This window comes from Nerophis lumbriciformis, linkage group LG29 (genome assembly GCF_033978685.3).
Source record: "Nerophis lumbriciformis linkage group LG29, RoL_Nlum_v2.1, whole genome shotgun sequence".
In the NCBI taxonomy this organism is placed as follows: Eukaryota; Metazoa; Chordata; class Actinopteri; order Syngnathiformes; family Syngnathidae; genus Nerophis; species Nerophis lumbriciformis.
Genome location: NC_084576.2, coordinates 2,630,385 through 2,647,709, shown reverse-complemented (window position 1 = coordinate 2,647,709; position 17,325 = coordinate 2,630,385). Strand labels below are relative to the sequence as shown.

At 37.6% G+C, this 17,325-nt stretch overlaps 1 protein-coding gene and 1 non-coding gene across 3 annotated transcripts in view; both read left to right on the top strand.

Annotated features, from left to right (window-relative positions):
* The window catches only part of malt3 (MALT paracaspase 3), a 48,565-nt gene extending 44,666 nt beyond the window's left edge, over positions 1 to 3,899 (top strand). For both annotated transcript variants that reach the window (XM_061925225.2, XM_061925226.2), the window contains exon 14: positions 3,123 to 3,899. In XM_061925225.2, the coding sequence (XP_061781209.1) occupies positions 3,123 to 3,464 (342 nt within the window). In that variant the 3' untranslated portion in view covers positions 3,465 to 3,899. The remainder of the gene's footprint in view (positions 1 to 3,122) is intronic.
* A 6,611-nt stretch (positions 3,900 to 10,510) lies between these two features.
* trnah-gug (transfer RNA histidin (anticodon GUG)) lies at positions 10,511 to 10,582 on the top strand. Its single transcript has one exon. It is a non-coding gene; the product is annotated as a tRNA-His (tRNA).
* The last annotated feature ends 6,743 nt before the right edge of the window (positions 10,583 to 17,325 follow it).

The following is a 17,325-nucleotide window of genomic DNA, read 5'->3' as shown; positions in this document are numbered from 1 at the left end:
TCGGTACAAAGCCCACATACGGGCAAGGAAAAACTCACCCCAGTGGGACGTCGATGTGAATGACTATGAGAAACCTTGGAGAGGACCGCATATGTGGGTAACCCCCCCCCCCTCTAGGGGAGACCGAAAGCAATGGATGTCGAGTGGGTCTGACATAATATTGTGAGAGTCCAGTCCATAGTGGATCCAACATAATAGTAAGAGTCCAGTCCATAGTCCTTTTTTTGTTAAGTACATAACTCCACATGCGTTCATTCATAGTTTTGATGCCTTCAGTGACAATCTACAATGTAAATAGTCATGAAAATAAAGAATGAGAAGGTGTGTCCAAACTTTTGACCGGTACTGTATATGCTTACAGCATGTTTAAAAAACCATGGAGGTTTTTTAGAGCGCTTAATAGGCGAACTAGAGCGAAGACCTTTACCTCCATTGTTAGCTGACTCTTGCTAGCGTTTATTTACGAGTTAGAATGCAGAAAAAAAGAAAACCATGTTTATTTGTCTCACGTAAGGCTTGTGAATGATAGGCAAACAACATTTTTTTTTTAAAGTTATCTTTAACTAGCTTCTCTGACGATTCAACTGTAAAACCACTTGATAGTGGAATCAGATCACAAATCAAATCGTTTAATATTTGCCTATTTAAAGACAACCTTAGTGATGATATTCAATCAATCAATCAATCAATCTTTATTTATATAGCCCTAGATCACAAGTGTCTCAAAGGGCTGCACAAGCCACAACGACATCCTCGGTACAAAGCCCACATACGGGCAAGGAAAAACTCACCCCAGTGGGACGTCGATGTGAATGACTATGAGAAACCTTGGAGAGGACCGCATATGTGGGTAACCCCCCCCCCCTCTAGGGGGGACCGAAAGCAATGGATGTCGAGTGGGTCTGACATAATATTGTGAGAGTCCAGTCCATAGTGGATCCAACATAATAGTAAGAGTCCAGTCCATAGTCCTTTTTTTGTTAAGTACATAACTCCACATGCGTTCATTCATAGTTTTGATGCCTTCAGTGACAATCTACAATGTAAATAGTCATGAAAATAAAGAAAAAACATTTGAACGAGAAGGTGTGTCCAAACTTTTGACCGGTACTGTATATGCTTACAGCATGTTTAAAAAAACCATGGAGGTTTTTTAGAGCGCTTAATAGGCGAACTAGAGCGAAGACCTTTACCTCCATTGTTAGCTGACTCTTGCTAGCGTTTATTTACGAGTTAGAATGCATAAAAAAAGAAAACCATGTTTATTTGTCTCACGTAAGGCTTGTGAATGATAGGCAAACAACACAGGCCTCTTATTTATTTTTATTTATTTTATTTTATTTAAAGGGTTTATTTTTATTTTATTTTTATTTTTTTTAAATTTTCTTTCTATTTTTTTTTTTTTTTTTTTTTTTTTTTTTTTTAAATTTTGTATTTATTTATTTATTTATTTATTTATTTATTTTTTTTTTTTTTTTGTGTGTGTGTTGTGTATGTATGTGTTTGTGTATATGTGGGCTTATGTATATGTGTGTGGGTGTATTAATGTGTATATATGTGTGGATGTGTATGTTTATATGTATATGCATGCGTGTGTATATGTGTGTATGTATATGTATATGCATATATGTATGTGTGTATGTATGTGTATATGAATGTGTAGGTGTGTGCATGGGTGTGGATGTCCGGTGGCTCAATTGGCCTGGCTGTGGATGAGTTGGGGTAGGTGGGTTGGTGGCCTCGGTGGTAGCCGGGGGTGTGCGTTGTTGTGGTTTACGGGGTCGGTCGCTTTTTTGTTTTGGTTTCGGCGGCCGCGGGTGTTTACGCTGCGGACGGGCGGTGGTGGTGATGGTTGCTGCGGTGATACCAGCGGTTGGCATCGCTGTGTTGGGTTGGAGTGGTTGGGGGACTGTGGCTGGTGTCTGTGCGCTTGTGGGGTTGTGGGGCTGGCTGGCGTTGGCTTGCCGGCTGGTTTGGGGGCTGGCGGGCGGACGGGATGCATTGGCTTCTTGCCCCGTTGGGGGGCTCCTTCCCCTGGCCGGGACTCGTATGGGCACGTTGCTGTGTGGATGTCCGGGATGCGGTGTTTGCATTGGGCGTGGGGGCTGTGCGGTTTCTCTGCGTTTGGTTGCCGGTATGGGCTCTGCAGGGTTGGGTTGGGGCGGGCGGGGGCTGGCTTTGTTTGGCGGGGGGAGGGGCTCGCGTGGCGTCACGTTAAAGTGGTCTGGTGTGGGTCACGGGCTGTGGCGGGGGGTGGCGGCCTCCTGGCCGTAGTTCCTGGTTGTCGGCCGCGTGGACTGGGGGGATGTCCGGGCCCTCTACTCCTCCTACTTATAGCGCACACAGTCACACATATATAGGACTTTGGGGATTGTCCTGCGGGGAGGCATGGCGGGGGGTTGAGGATGCCTCCAATGGGGCTCCAGTCCTCCTGTCTTGTCCCCTGCTCGTCCATCCCTCAATCTTAGCTGCATATTAGACACTTAGGATTTGGGGGGCTTGGTTTGGTTGGGACCCACCATGACCTTGATGTCCCCCAATTTTAATCGCATTATTAGTTCCCACAAGCATACATATCTCACTCACGCTACAGTACACACATCAATAGGGACTGGAGGTCGGCTGTAACGGCTGACCTCCTAATTTTAACTACACAGTAGACACTCTGGGGGCCTTGTACACATGCATGGGGGGTTTGGGGTTCGGCGCACCCCTCATTGCCTCGTCGGCCGGCGGGGACTGCGGTCTGGTGGCCTGCCAGGCTTTTATTCATTTATTATTGTTATATTTTTATTTTTATTTTTAATGTATTTATTATTTTTATTTTTATTATTTACTTATTTTTATTTTTTTTAAAGTTATCTTTAACTAGCCTCTCTGACGATTCAACTGTAAAACCACTTGATAGTGGAATCAGATCACAAATCAAATCGTTTAATATTTGCCTATTTAAAGACAACCTTAGTGATGATATTGCTGCATGATGAACCCCTGACCAACTGTTTACATGAATATTGCAGAATAATGTGGAAGTCCTTTTGGTTGTTGGTGTTTTAAAGCCTTTGACCAGTGTAATTACAGAAACAAGAGCTAATGTGAGTGTTATGTTTGCTCTTTGTCAGGAATCACTGGTCATCAAGGTGGATCTACATTATACTCACATGGACAGTAGGGCGCGCCTTACAGAGAGTCAACGGGTGGACTTAGGAGAGCCTATGGTGGCCTCCTGCAAATTTTACGAGACACTTCAAACTAAGTCGTCCATGAAACCGGACTCGGCTTCTGCACAAAGTACTGGCAAAATCGCACACCGCAAGAACGTGGTGGATCACACACGTGCCGGTCCCCGTCGCCCTTTCACCAGGAAGGCCGAGTGCGGCGCTAACGTGGCAGTCCTAAGGTGCAACGAACCTGAGGAGAACGATGAGAATGAGCTACATGACCCCAAAAGGGACAAGCGGTAGGAAAATGGATGGATGGACTTTATATGTCAATTTTAAACCATTGTCGGCCTTTTCTATTGTATTGTTACTAATTTAGCCTTCTACTTGTACACGCTTTATGATGATGACAATTGAATGTTGTTTTGTGTGTCTTATCATATGTTTTCAATGACTCAAAACTGAAAAGCTTGGATACAGTATTTATTTGCAATCAAAAAGGTGTATTGATCATTTCACCCGCAGGAGACAAGGACTGACGTTTTTGTCCTTTCAGTACATCTTTGCTGTATTTTTGTTGTGTTATTCCATTATACATACTTTTTCCAAGGAGGGTTTTTATTTATGTTCAATTTAAAAATGTTAATGTCCAATTCTTTCACTGGTGTACGATAGATACACTGGCAGTTATTATTCACTACACCAAAGCCAAACAAGACATAAAAGTAATTTTTCAAAGAGTTTGGATTCTTTTTTTTTTTTTAAATCAAATTTCTTAGTCAACTTCAGCCATAAACAAAAATAGCAAACATGCAATGTTTTAACCCTTTAAGGGCCTTTTGATCAAATTATGTCACAGTTGTCAATTAGCATACATTTGCATAACAGTTATTTTACCTGTGACATCTGATCAAAAGGCCTTCAAAAGAGTAACATGTTTTAAAACATTACACAATTTATTATTTTTGTTTAAGACTGAAGTTTATTCGGAGATTGAAAAAAACGTAAGAAAAAACTGATACTGTATTTCTTTCCACCTACTCTTCGTCAAACACACCATCAGCAGCGTCACTATATTTTGAGGAATAAATGTTTGCTGTCATGTCTGTTGATCATGTTTTTGTTTAGTTATGTTCTGCTTGGTTTTTGGACACTTTTTAGTTCCTGCTTTCACTCCCTTGCTTTGTTTCCATGACTACTCATTAGTTTCACCTGTCTCACGTTTTGCACTCGCGCACCTGTCACTAATCATGTCGGTATTATTTAAGCTTTCAGTTGCCAGGCAGTCTGCCTGGCGACATTACCTCTGCTCACTTCATGCCAAGATTACCCTCTACTACCCATGCTACATTTTATTCCAAGCCATTGTTCCATGCACGTTTTACATGCCACAGTAAGTGTTGTATATTTCATGTTCATAGTTTTTGCCTTTGTGCTAGTCTTTTGTTTTCATTAGGCAAGTTTGTACTTCCGCCCTTGTGCGCGCTTTTCGTTTGTTCCTTTTGTTAGTGTTTAAATAAATATGTCCTTACCTTCACGCCTTGCCCGCTCCAACTTTCCTTTGCATTCCGGGAAAACAAACCCTCACAGTCCACGTCTTGACAGTTTACTAGTGATGGGTTGATGAGGCGTCATGAAGCGTTTCGACACATTGCAAAACTGTATTGATACTGTGTCACTAAATACTGACATCTGCTGGACATTAAAAATCCCTACAGGCAACCTATGGACCAACTCAACTGACACTGTTTTTATGCCCTAGTACAGGGGTCACCAACCTTTTTGAAACCAAATCTACTTCTTGGGTACTGATTAATGCGAAGGGCTACCAGTTTGATACACACTTAAATAAATAAATATATTGTCATTTGTAAGTTACACATAAGTGTGATTTAAACAAGAATAGCTAAATAAATAAATTTATATATATATAAAAAAAATGGGTATTTCTGTCTGTCATTCCGTCGTACATTTTTTTTTTCCTTTTACGGAAGGTTTTTTGTAGAGAATAAATGATGAAAAAAACACTTAATTGAATGGTTTAAAAGAGGAGAAAACACGAAAAAAATTAAAATAACATTTTGAAACATAGTTTATCTTCAATTTCGACTCTTTAAAATTCCAAATTCAACCGACAAAAAGAAGAGAAAAACTAGCTAATTTTAATCTTTTTGAAAAAATTAAAAAAAGAATTTATGGAACATCATTAGTAATTTTTTCTGATTAAGATACATTTTAGAATTTTGATGACATGTTTTTAAATTGGTTAAAATCCAATCTGCACTTTGTTAGAATATTTAACAAATTGGACCAAGCTATATTTCTAACAAAGACAAATCAGTATTTCTTCTAGATTTTCCAGAACAACAATTTTAAAAGAAATTCAAAATACTTTGAAATAAGATTTAAATTTGATTCTACAGATTTTCTAGATTTGCCAGAATAATTTTTTTGAATTTTAATCATAGTAAGTTTGAAGAAATATTTCACAAATATTCTTCGTCGAAAAACCAGAAGCTAAAATATTTATTATTCTTTACAATAAAAAAAAATTTTTTTTTTTACTTGAACATTGACTTAAATTGTCAGGAAAGAAGAGGAAGAAATTTAAAAGGTAAAAAAGTATATTTGTTTAAAAATCCTAAAATCATTTTTAAGGTTGTATTTTTTCTCTAAAATTGTATTTCTAAAAGTAATAAGAAGCAAAGTAAAAAATAAATGAATTTATTTAAACAAGTGAAGACCCATCCATCCATCTATCTTCTACCGCTTATTCCAAGTGAAGACCAAGTCTTTAAAATATTTTCTTGGATTTTCAAATTCTATTTGAGTTTTGTAGTAAATAAATAAAATTAAAAAAATAGAGGCAGCTCACTGGTAAGTGCTGCTCTTTGAGCTATTTTTAGAACAGGCCAGCGGGCGACTCATCTGGTCCTTACGGGCTACCTGGTGACCGCGGGCCCCGCGTTGGTGACCCCTGCCCTAGTATATACAATAATATAAATATTTCATTTAGGATTATTTCATATCTTCATTTAAATAAAAATATATTTTTATCTTTTTTAGATAAAGTCAATAAATAATGTGAACATGTATCATAACATGGAAATCTAAGAGAACGTGTTGTGGATGATTGTGGACTGGGAATTGTTTTAATTTTATTTTTTTACACATTTTTATTTAAAAAAAAAAAAAAAAGTTTTTCCGACGTATTACATTTTAGACGATTTCTCTTCTTAGTTATTATTTCTCCGGCTGTAGAAAAGAGCCGCTCACAGGCCACAGAGGAGGCGACACAGTTGGCGTATCGGTCACGTGACCAAAACAGCTCATGATCGGTCACGTGACTTTCTAAAAGCGGTACGCGCACCGACACAGGGTTTTGCTCTATGAGCTCGACGCATGCGCCGATGCATCGGTGTTGCCGGACCCATCACTACAGTTTACAGCAGGGGTGCTCACACTTTTTCTGCAGGCGAGCTACTTTTCAATTGATCAAGTCGTGGGGATCTACCTCATTCATATATATAATTTATATTTACTTATTTATGAAATATATGTTTTTGTTAACAAGTTAGAGGTGTTTAATGATAATGCAAGCATGTTTAACACATATAGTTAATATTGTTAAAAAATTAAAGGTGTTTAATGATAATACAAGCATGTTAAATACATATAGTTAATATTGTTAACAAGTTAAAGGTGTTTAATGATAATACAAGCATGTTTCAACACATAGTTAATATTGTTAAAAAATTTAAGGTGTTTAATGATAATACAAGAATGTTTAATACATATAGTTAATATTGTTAACAAGTTAAAGGTGTTTAAAGATAATACAAGCATGTTTAACACATATAGTTAATATTGTTAATAAGTTAAAGGTGTTTAAAGATAATACAAGCATGTTTAACACATATAGATTCCTTTCTTTCATGAAGACAAGAATATAAGTTGGTGTATTACCTGATTCTGATGACTTGCTTTGATAGGAATCAGACAGTGGTGCTGATAAGGTCCGTATTTTCGAATGGAGGAGAAAAAAAGTCCTCCTTTCTGTCCAATACCACATGAAAGTGGTTGGTTTTTGGCATCTTATTTGTCCAGCTTCCGTACTCCTTTGTATACACTTTACAAGAAATACATTGTCGGCAAACTCCGTAGCTTGCTAGCTTGTGCACGCCAGCTTTCTGAGACTCCTATTTTGTTAGTGCAACTGTGCAGTCCGTTTGCACTAAATGATAATATAAATACATTTAATAAAGTCAAATACAAATAAGGCAACAAGAGAAGTATCCTACACTTCTCTTTTGTAAAGTAAATCTGAACAGCCGAAATGGGCATCTACATCAACTATATGATTTGCCTGAGAAGCTGGACAGGACACAAAAAAAAAAAAAAAAAAATTTTTTTTTTTTTTTTTTTTTTTTTTAAATAATGTAATGCGATCTACCAATACTACCTTTGCGATCGACTGGTAGATCGCGATCGACGTATTGAGCACCCCTGGTTTACATATTAGCTTATCATTCTTGGTTGGCGTTAGACTCAATCTGCTTCAGTATCGTGCAGGCTAGCAGTGCTACGCTCAAATCGCATCACATAGTTTGCTACACGCTCGGTCATGTTTTTGAAGATTTATTTTTTCAATTCAGTGAATATCATCTGCTTTCTTCTCAGCACTGTCCTTCACACTCACTTCCTTCCCATGCTTGGAAAACAAAGCTATGTCCGTCTCTAGCTATAAACCAGCCGCACCGTTTTATAAGCCGCGGGGTTCAAAGTGTAGGAAAAAAATACCTAACATGATTTTTATTTTAACAATTGATGTCACTGTTGTCAGTTAGTATACCTTTGCATAACAATATTTGACTAGTTTAAACTTGTTACATTATGTGATCTTAAGCCCTAAGAAACATCATAAAAATACATCAAAACATGAATCCAGTATGTGTTCTATTTGGCTTTGAAAATAATTAAGACATGCACCTGGGGATAAGTTGATTGGCAACACTAAATTGGCCCTAGTGTGTGGATGTTGTCTGTCTATCTGTGTTGGCCATGCGATGAGGTGGCGACTTGTCCAGGGTGTACCCCGCCTTCCGCCCGATTGTAGCTGAGATAGGCTCCAGCGCCCCCCCGTGACCCCAAAAGGGAATAAGCGGTAGAAAATGGATGGATGGAAATGCTCCGATGAAGACAATTATGTCTTAATATAAAAGTTTCAATTTGGTCATAAACATTTGTATTAATAAAGCAAGACAGGAGACGCGCAGTCATTAAGGAAACTTACAGCTAACTAACTGTCTCGATGACTAATTAACGGGACATTATTTATGAAATAGCATCGATTAATATGTTTAACACTTATCAGCAGAGGTGTGGACTCGAGTCACATGACTTGGACTCGAGTCATGAATTTGATGACTTTAGACTCGACTTGACAAAATGTAAAAAGACTTGCAACTCGACTTAGACTTTAACATCAATGACTTGTGACTTCACTTGGACTTGAGCCTTTTGAATTGACATGACTTGACATGACTTGCTACTTTCCCCAAAACCCAAAGATGAAAAAGTTATTCGGGAGCGCTCCGTATTTTTCATTGTGTACTTGTCTATCAGCGTTGCGTGTGTCAGCTGGTGTGGTCTCAGTACAACAGCCAATCAAATTAGATCTACTTTGTTTTCATCACACAGCATTCATCCAATCAAATTGCAGGACAACCAACGAAGAAGACATGTCCAAACCACACACCAGTGAACAAAAAATGATACCTAAAATAATTTCGTTTGGGTATAAAAATTACGAGGTGGTCAACACAAAACGGTTTTGCAGTATGCAACACATGCGGTTCGAAAATGACTGATGGAGAGGCAACAACTTCCAACTTCGTCCGGCATTTGAAGTTGCACAAAGAACGGTAAGTTTTGAATGTAAGATAACGTTTATTGGCTAAGTAACGTGACTTTTATTTGCTGTGTAGTTAAATCAGTGAGGCTGTAAACTCACTGCTAACGTTATAACGTTATTGCAAACACGGGAATCTGTTGCAGTTCACTACCTTATTCATACTTTTTGTTCAGTGATTTTTTTTAAGCAGGGTTACGTTAGTCAATATATCACACGTAACGTTAGACGGCGGTCAGCAGCACCGCGTATTTTAGCCACCTAAAAAAAGACAAAAATAGTCAAATAAAGGTCAGTTAAAATGTATACTATATTATGAATATGTGTACCGTTTTAGCTAGCTTTCTGACATACTGTTGGTTGTTTACCTCAGTGGACCCCAACCACCGGGCCGCGGCCCGGTACTGGTCCGTGGATCGATTGGTATCGGGCCGCACAAGAATTTTTTATTTTTTATTTTCTTTTTTTAATTAAATCAACATAAAAAACACAAGATACACTTACAAGTAGTGCACCAACCCAAAACAACTCTCTCCCCCCTTTTGTTCTGGGCATTGAACATGAAGACTCTTCCTTCACTGTTCCGAGTGGCCATGAGAGTCTTGGCAGTGCCTGCCTCCAGTGCTCCAGTGGAGCGAGTTTTCAGCCATGGTGGCATCATACTACGCCCCCATCGTGCACAAATGACTGACAGACTCTTGGCTAATTTGGTCTTTTGCAAATGCAATGCAGCATAGGGCCCTGACATATAAAAAGTACAACTTTTTTGTTATGTTCACGTATATGTCATGTTTTTTCAATGTTAACACTTTTGTACAAATAAGTACATTTGCACTTTATTTTTCAATGTGTTTGTTCTGTAAAGGAATGAGTTAATGTTTAAAATGACTGGTTAATAGTGCTATTATAAAGTGCAATGTCAGCACAATTTTCTTTCCTGCAATTTAAAATGCACTTGTTTTAATAAATAAATACAGCGTTTGAAAAGCATACACAATCTGTGTTAATATATTAGTCTGTGGTTAAAAGGACTTGAAAGGACTCGAAACTCAAAATGCAGGACTTAGGACTTGACTTGAGACTTTCCAGTCTTGACTTTGGACTTGACTCGGGGCTTGCCTGTCTTGACTCGGGACTTGACTCGGACTTGAGGGCAAAGACTTGAGACTTACTTGTGACTTGCAAAACAATGACTTGGTCCCACCTCTGCTTATCAGTGACAAAAAGTCGACTACTTAGTACTTTGAAGGCAACAAGCAGTTCACAAATATGTAGAATATAGCAAAATAGTCGTCTTTACCGTTTGTTTCACGGTGCTCGCTAGAACTTTACTTAACCGATTGAGTACTAACATTAGCAACCGTGTGAGTCTATGGAAGAGTGTAACAGTCTATATAAGGCTTAAATTTAGTGACAGGCACTCGGTCCCTGTTAGTTCGCCGTGATCGTATAGAGGTTAGTACTCTGCGTTGTGGCCGCAGCAACCCCGGTTCGAATCCGGGTCACGGCAACGGGACTTTTTTTTTTTTTGTAACATTTTTTTCCGATAATGATATACCTTGTTTGAAAAAGAAAAATAACCAACACCTGCCCTCTTTGCTGGACATGAGGACTCACTTTTTTTTTTCTTTTTTTTTCTTTTTTTCTTTTTTTTCTTTTTAATACAAAAGTCATGAAGAAGGTTTTAACAAATGCATCAAGATTAGGGATATCGGCTTTTTGCCGATGTCCGATATTCCGATTTGTCCAACTCTTAATTACCGATACCGATATCAACCGATACCGATATATGCAGTCGTGGAATTAACACATTATTATGCCTAATTTGGACAACCAGGTATGGTGAAGATAAGGTCATTTAATAAGATAAATAAATTAAAAACATTTTCTTGAATAAAAAAGAAAGTAAAACAATATAAAAACAGTTACATAGAAACTAGTAATTAATGACAATTAGTAAAATTAACTGTTATAGGTTAGTACTATTAGTGGACCAATCATGTGTGCTTACGGACTGTATCCCTTGCAGACTGTATTGATATATATTGATATATAATGTAGGAACCACAATATTAATAACAGAAAGAAACAACCCTTTTGTGTGGATGGGTGTGCATGAGTGGGAATGGGGGAGGGAGGTTTTTTGGGTTGGTGCACTAATTGTAAGTGTATATTGTGTTTTTTATGTTGATTTAAAAAAAAAAAAAAAAAAAAAAAAACGAGATGCAGAAAAGCCTTTTTGAAGGGCGCAGTAATGCTTTTATCCTGCAGGGGTCAGTAGAACACACCCAATCATCTCCATGATGGCCTGCATGTGCACGCTTTGTGCAACTTGGAAAAATGTCCCATTCATTTCAATGGGAACTTCTTGGAAATTTGTGAATTTTGTGAAAAGCTGGATTTTTTTCGAAAATGATTAGGAGCATGAATGTCCTGAAATAGCGGAATTGGTCGGTGTTGGAATTGTTTAAATTGGTCAAGAAATGTTGAATTAGTAACAGTTTTTTATTTGAGAAATTTCTGGAATTTCGGGGAAACCGGGAATGTTTCTAGTTCATTAACCAACCTAGTTTTTGTCCTGAATATGAGGAGTGGCAGTGGAATGGTTGAAATGGGTTGACAAATGTGAAAGCAGTAGTCAAACTTAAGGGTGGAAACAGGTTACCCAAAAACGGGGAATTCCTGGAAATGTTTTGACATTTTTCAAATCGGTCGAGAAATGTTGAAGCATTCTAGTATCATGAGGGAGGTTTTAACAAATGCATCAAGATGCAGAAAAGCCTTTTTGAAGGGCGCAGTAATGCTTTTATCCTGCAGGGGTCAGTAGAACACACCCAATCATCTCCATGATGGCCTGCATGTGCACGCTTTGTGCAACTTGGAAAAATGTTCCATTCATTTCAATGGGAACTTCTTGGAATTTTGGGAAAAGCTGGATTTTTGGAGAATGATTAGAAGCATGAATGTCCTGAAATAGCGGAATTCGTCTGTGTTGGAATTGTTTAAATCGGTCAAGAAATGTTCAATTAGTAACAGTTTTTTATTTGAGAAATTCCTGGAATTTCGGGGAAACCGGGAATGTTTCTAGTTCCTTAACCAACTTGGTTTTTGTCCTCAATGTGATGAGTGTTTTAACGGTGGAATGGTTGAAATGGGTTGAAACATGTGAAAGGAGTAGTGGAACTTAAGGGTGGAAATAGGTTACCAAAAAACATGAATTCCTGAAAATTTGTTGAATGTGGAAAAATAGTAGTTTGAATGTCCAGGATGAGTTGAATGTGTTGAAGGTGGAATGGTCTGAATGGGTTAAAGAATGTTGGAATTGTGGAAGTTTGAAAAATGGCCAATTCATTTTAAATGGGGAAAATGCAAAAAAGAAAAAATTAGGGGAAATCCGGGAATTTTTTTTAGAATTGTCGAAGTAGAGCACACAATTCCGGAACAGGCTGAATATTTTGAAGTTGGAACAGTTTGAATCAGATGAAAAATATGGGAGTTGTGGAACTTGGGAAAAATGTCTTATTGATTTCAATGGAAATTTCAGAAAAAAATAGGAATTTCGAGAAAAGCGGGATTTTTTTTGGGAAAATGGTAAAACAACTTGAATGGTCTGAATGAGTTGAAATGGTTGGTGTTTACTATTTTCAAATTGGTCGAGAAATGTTGAAGTAGTGACATGTTGAATGTTGAAATGGTATTACGGAATTCCTGGAATTTCGGGAAAACCGGGAATTTTTCCAGTTCAAAAAACAACTTCGTTTTTTTGTCATGATTAAGAGGAATGTTTTGACAATGGAACGGTTGAAGTGGGTTGAAAAATGTGGAAGGAGTAGTCGCCAGAAAAAACGGTGCAAATAGGGCTTTGGAAAAGCAAGAATTCTGGAAAATCCTGGACATTTTTTTTGTTGGAAAAATGATAGTTTGAATCTCCAGCACCCCCCGCGACCCCAAAAGGGACAAGCGGTAGAAAATGGATGGATGGATGAATCGAGAAATGTTGAAGCATTCTAGTATCATGAGGAAGGTTTTAACAAATGCATCAAGATGCAGAAAAGCCTTTTTGAAGGGCGCAGTAATGCTTTTATCCTGCAGGGGTCAGTAGAACACACCCAATCATCTCCATGATGGCCTGCATGTGCACGCTTTGTGCAACTTGGAAAAAAGTTCCATTCATTTCAATGGGAACTTCTTGGAATTTTGGGAAAAGCTGGATTTTTGGAAAATGATTAGGAGCATGAATGTCCTGAAATAGCGGAATTCGTCTGTGTTGGAATTGTTTAAATCGGTCAAGAAATGTTCAATTAGTAACAGTTTTTTATTTGAGAAATTCCTGGAATTTCGGGGAAACCGGGAATTTTTCTAGTTCCTTAACCAACTTGGTTTTTGTCCTCAATGTGATGAGTGTTTTAACGGTGGAATGGTTGAAATGGGTTGAAACATGTGAAAGGAGTAGTGGAACTTAAGGGTGGAAATAGGTTACCAAAAAACATGAATTCCTGAAAATTTGTTGAGTGTGGAAAAATAGTAGTTTGAATGTCCAGGATGAGTTAAATGTGTTGAAGGTGGAATGGTCTGAATGGGTTAAAGAATGTTGGAATTGTGGAAGTTTGAAAAATGGCCAATTCATTTTAAATGGGGAAAATGCAAAAAAAAAAAAAAAAAAAAAAAAAGAAATTAGGGGAAATCCGGGAATTTTTTTTAGAATTGTTGAAGTAGAGCACACAATTCCGGAACAGGCTGAATATTTTGAAGTTGGAACAGTTTGAATCAGATGAAAAATATGGGAGTTGTGGAACTTGGGAAAAATGTCCCATTGATTTCAATGGAAATTTCAGGAAAAAAATGGGAATTTCAAGAAAAGCGGGAATTTTTTTGAAAATGGTAAAACAACTTGAATGGTCTGAATGAGTTGAAATGGTTGGTGTTTACAATTTTCAAATTGGTTGAGAAATGTTGAAGTAGTGACATGTTGAAATGGTATTACAGAATTCCTGGAATTTTGGGAATTTTTCCAGTTCAAAAAACAACTTGGTCTTTTTGTCCTGATTAAGAGGAATGTTTTAACAAATGCATCAAGATACAGAAAAGGCTTTTTGAAGGGCGCAGTAATGCTTTTATCCTGCAGGGGGCAGTAGAACACACCCAATCATCTCCATGATGGCCTGCATGTGCACGCTTTGTGCAACTTGGAAAAATGTTCCATTCATTTCAATGAGAACTTCTTGGAATTTTGGGAAAAGCTGGATTTTTGGAAAATGATTAGAAGCATGAATGTCCTGAAATAGTGGAATTGGTTGGTGTCGGAATTGTTTAAATCGGACAAGAATTGTTGAATTAGTAACAGTTTTTTTTTGGACAAATTCCTGGAATTTCGGGGAAACCGGGAATGTTTCTAGTTCCTTAACCAACTTGGTTTTTGTCCTCAATGTGATGAGTGTTTTAACGGTGGAATGGTTGAAATGGGTTGAAACATGTGAAAGGAGTAGTGGAACTTAAGGGTGGAAATAGGTTACCAAAAAACATGAATTCCTGAAAATTTGTTGAATGTGGAAAAATAGTAGTTTGAATGTCCAGGATGAGTGTTGAAGGTGGAATGGTCTGAATGGGTTAAAGAATGTTGGAATTGTGGAAGTTTGAAAAATGGCCAATTCATTTTGAATGGGGAAAATGCAACAACAAAAAAAAGAAATTAGAGGAAATCCGGGAATTTTTTTTTAGAATTGTTGAAGTAGAGCACACAATTCCGGAACAGGCTGAATATTTTGAAGTTGGAACAGTTTGAATCAGATGAAAAATATGGGAGTTGTGGAACTTGGGAAAAATGTCCCATTGATTTCAATGAAAATTTCAGAAAAAAATGGGAATTTCAAGAAAAGCGGGAATTTTTTTTGAAAACGGTAAAACAACTTGAATGGTCTGAATGAGTTGAAATGGTTGGTGTTTACAATTTTCAAATTGGTCGAGAAATGTTGAAGTAGTGACATGTTGAATGTTGAAATGGTATTACGGAATTCCTGGAATTTCGGGAAAACCGGAAATTTTTCCAGTTCAAAAAACAACTTCGTTTTTTTGTCATGATTAAGAGGAATGTTTTGACAATGGAACGGTTGAAGTGGGTTGAAAAATGTGGAAGGAGTAGTCGCCAGAAAAAACGGTGCAAATAGGGCTTTGGAAAAGCAAGAATTCTGGAAAATCCTGGACATTTTTTTTGTTGGAAAAATGATAGTTTGAATCTCCAGCACACTCCGCGACCCCAAAAAATGGATGGATCGAGAAATGTTGAAGCATTCTAGTATCATGAGGAAGGTTTTAACAAATGCATCAAGATGCAGAAAAGCCTTTTTGAAGGGCGCAGTAATGCTTTTATCCTGCAGGGGTCAGTAGAACACACCCAATCATCTCCATGATGGCCTGCATGTGCACGCTTTGTGCAACTTGGAAAAATGTTCCATTCATTTCAATGGGAACTTCTTGGAAATTTGTGAATTTTGGGAAAAGCTGGATTTTTGGAAAATTATTAGAAGCATGAATGTCCTGAAATAGTGGAATTGGTTGGTGTCGGAATTGTTTAAATCGGACAAGAATTGTTGAATTAGTAACAGTTTTTTTTTGGACAAATTCCTGGAATTTCGGGGAAACCGGGAATGTTTCTAGTTCCTTAACCAACTTGGTTTTTGTCCTCAATGTGATGAGTGTTTTAACGGTGGAATGGTTGAAATGGGTTGAAACATGTGAAAGGAGTAGTGGAACTTAAGGGTGGAAATAAGTTACCAAAAAACATGAATTCCTGAAAATTTGTTGAATGTGGAAAAATAGTAGTTTGAATGTCCAGGATGAGTTGAATGTGTTGAAGGTGGAATGGTCTGAATGGGTTAAAGAATGTTGGAATTGTGGAAGTTTGAAAAATGGCCAATTCATTTTAAATGGGGAAAATGCAAAAAAGAAAAACTTAGGGGAAATCCGGGAATTTTTTTTAGAATTGTTGAAGTAGAGCACACAATTCCGGAACAGGCTGAATATTTTGAAGTTGGAACAGTTTGAATCAGATGAAAAATATGGGAGTTGTGGAACTTGGGAAAAATGTCTTATTGATTTCAATGGAAATTTCAGAAAAAAATAGGAATTTCGAGAAAAGCGGGAATTTTTTTGAAAATGGTAAAACAACTTGAATGGTCTGAATGAGTTGAAATGGTTGGTGTTTACTATTTTCAAATTGGTCGAGAAATGTTGAAGTAGTGACATGTTGAATGTTGAAATGGTATTATGGAATTCCTGGAATTTCGGGAAAACCGGGAATTTTTCCAGTTCAAAAAAACAACTTCGTTTTTTTGTCCTGATTAAGAGGAATGTTTTGACAGTGGAACGGTTAAAGTGGGTTGAAAAATGTGGAAGGAGTAGTCGCCAGAAAAAACGGTGGAAATAGGGCTTTGGAAAAGCAAGAATTCTGGAAAATCCTGGAAATTTTTTTTGTTGGAAAAATGATAGTTTGAATCTCCAGCACACTCCGCGACCCCAAAAAATGGATGGATCGAGAAATGTTGAAGCATTCTAGCATCATGAGGAAGGTTTTAACAAATGCATCAAGATGCAGAAAAGGCTTTTTGAAGGGCGCAGTAATGCTTTTATCCTGCAGGGGTCAGTAGAACACACCCAATCATCTCCATGATGGCCTGCATGTGCACGCTTTGTGCAACTTGGAAAAATGTCCCATTCATTTCAATGGGAACTTCTTGGAAATTTGTGAATTTTGGGAAAAGCTGGATTTTTGGAAAATGATTAGAAGCATGAATGTCCTGAAATAGTGGAATTGGTTGGTGTCGGAATTGTTTAAATCGGACAAGAATTGTTGAATTAGTAACAGTTTTTTTTTTTGACAAATTCCTGGAATTTCGGGGAAACCGGGAATGTTTCTAGTTCCTTAACCAACTTGGTTTTTGTCCTCAATGTGATGAGTGTTTTAACGGTGGAATGGTTGAAATGGGTTGAAACATGTGAAAGGAGTAGTGGATCTTAAGGGTGGAAATAGGTTACCAAAAAACATGAATTCCTGAAAATGTGTTGAATGTGGAAAAATAGTAGTTTGAATGTCCAGGATGAGTGTTGAAGGTGGAATGGTCTGAATGGGTTAAAGAATGTTGGAATTGTGGAAGTTTGAAAAATGGCCAATTCATTTTAAATGGGGAAAATGCAACAAAAAAAAAGGAAATGAGAGGAAATCCGGGAATTTTTTTTAGAATTGTTGAAGTAGAGCAC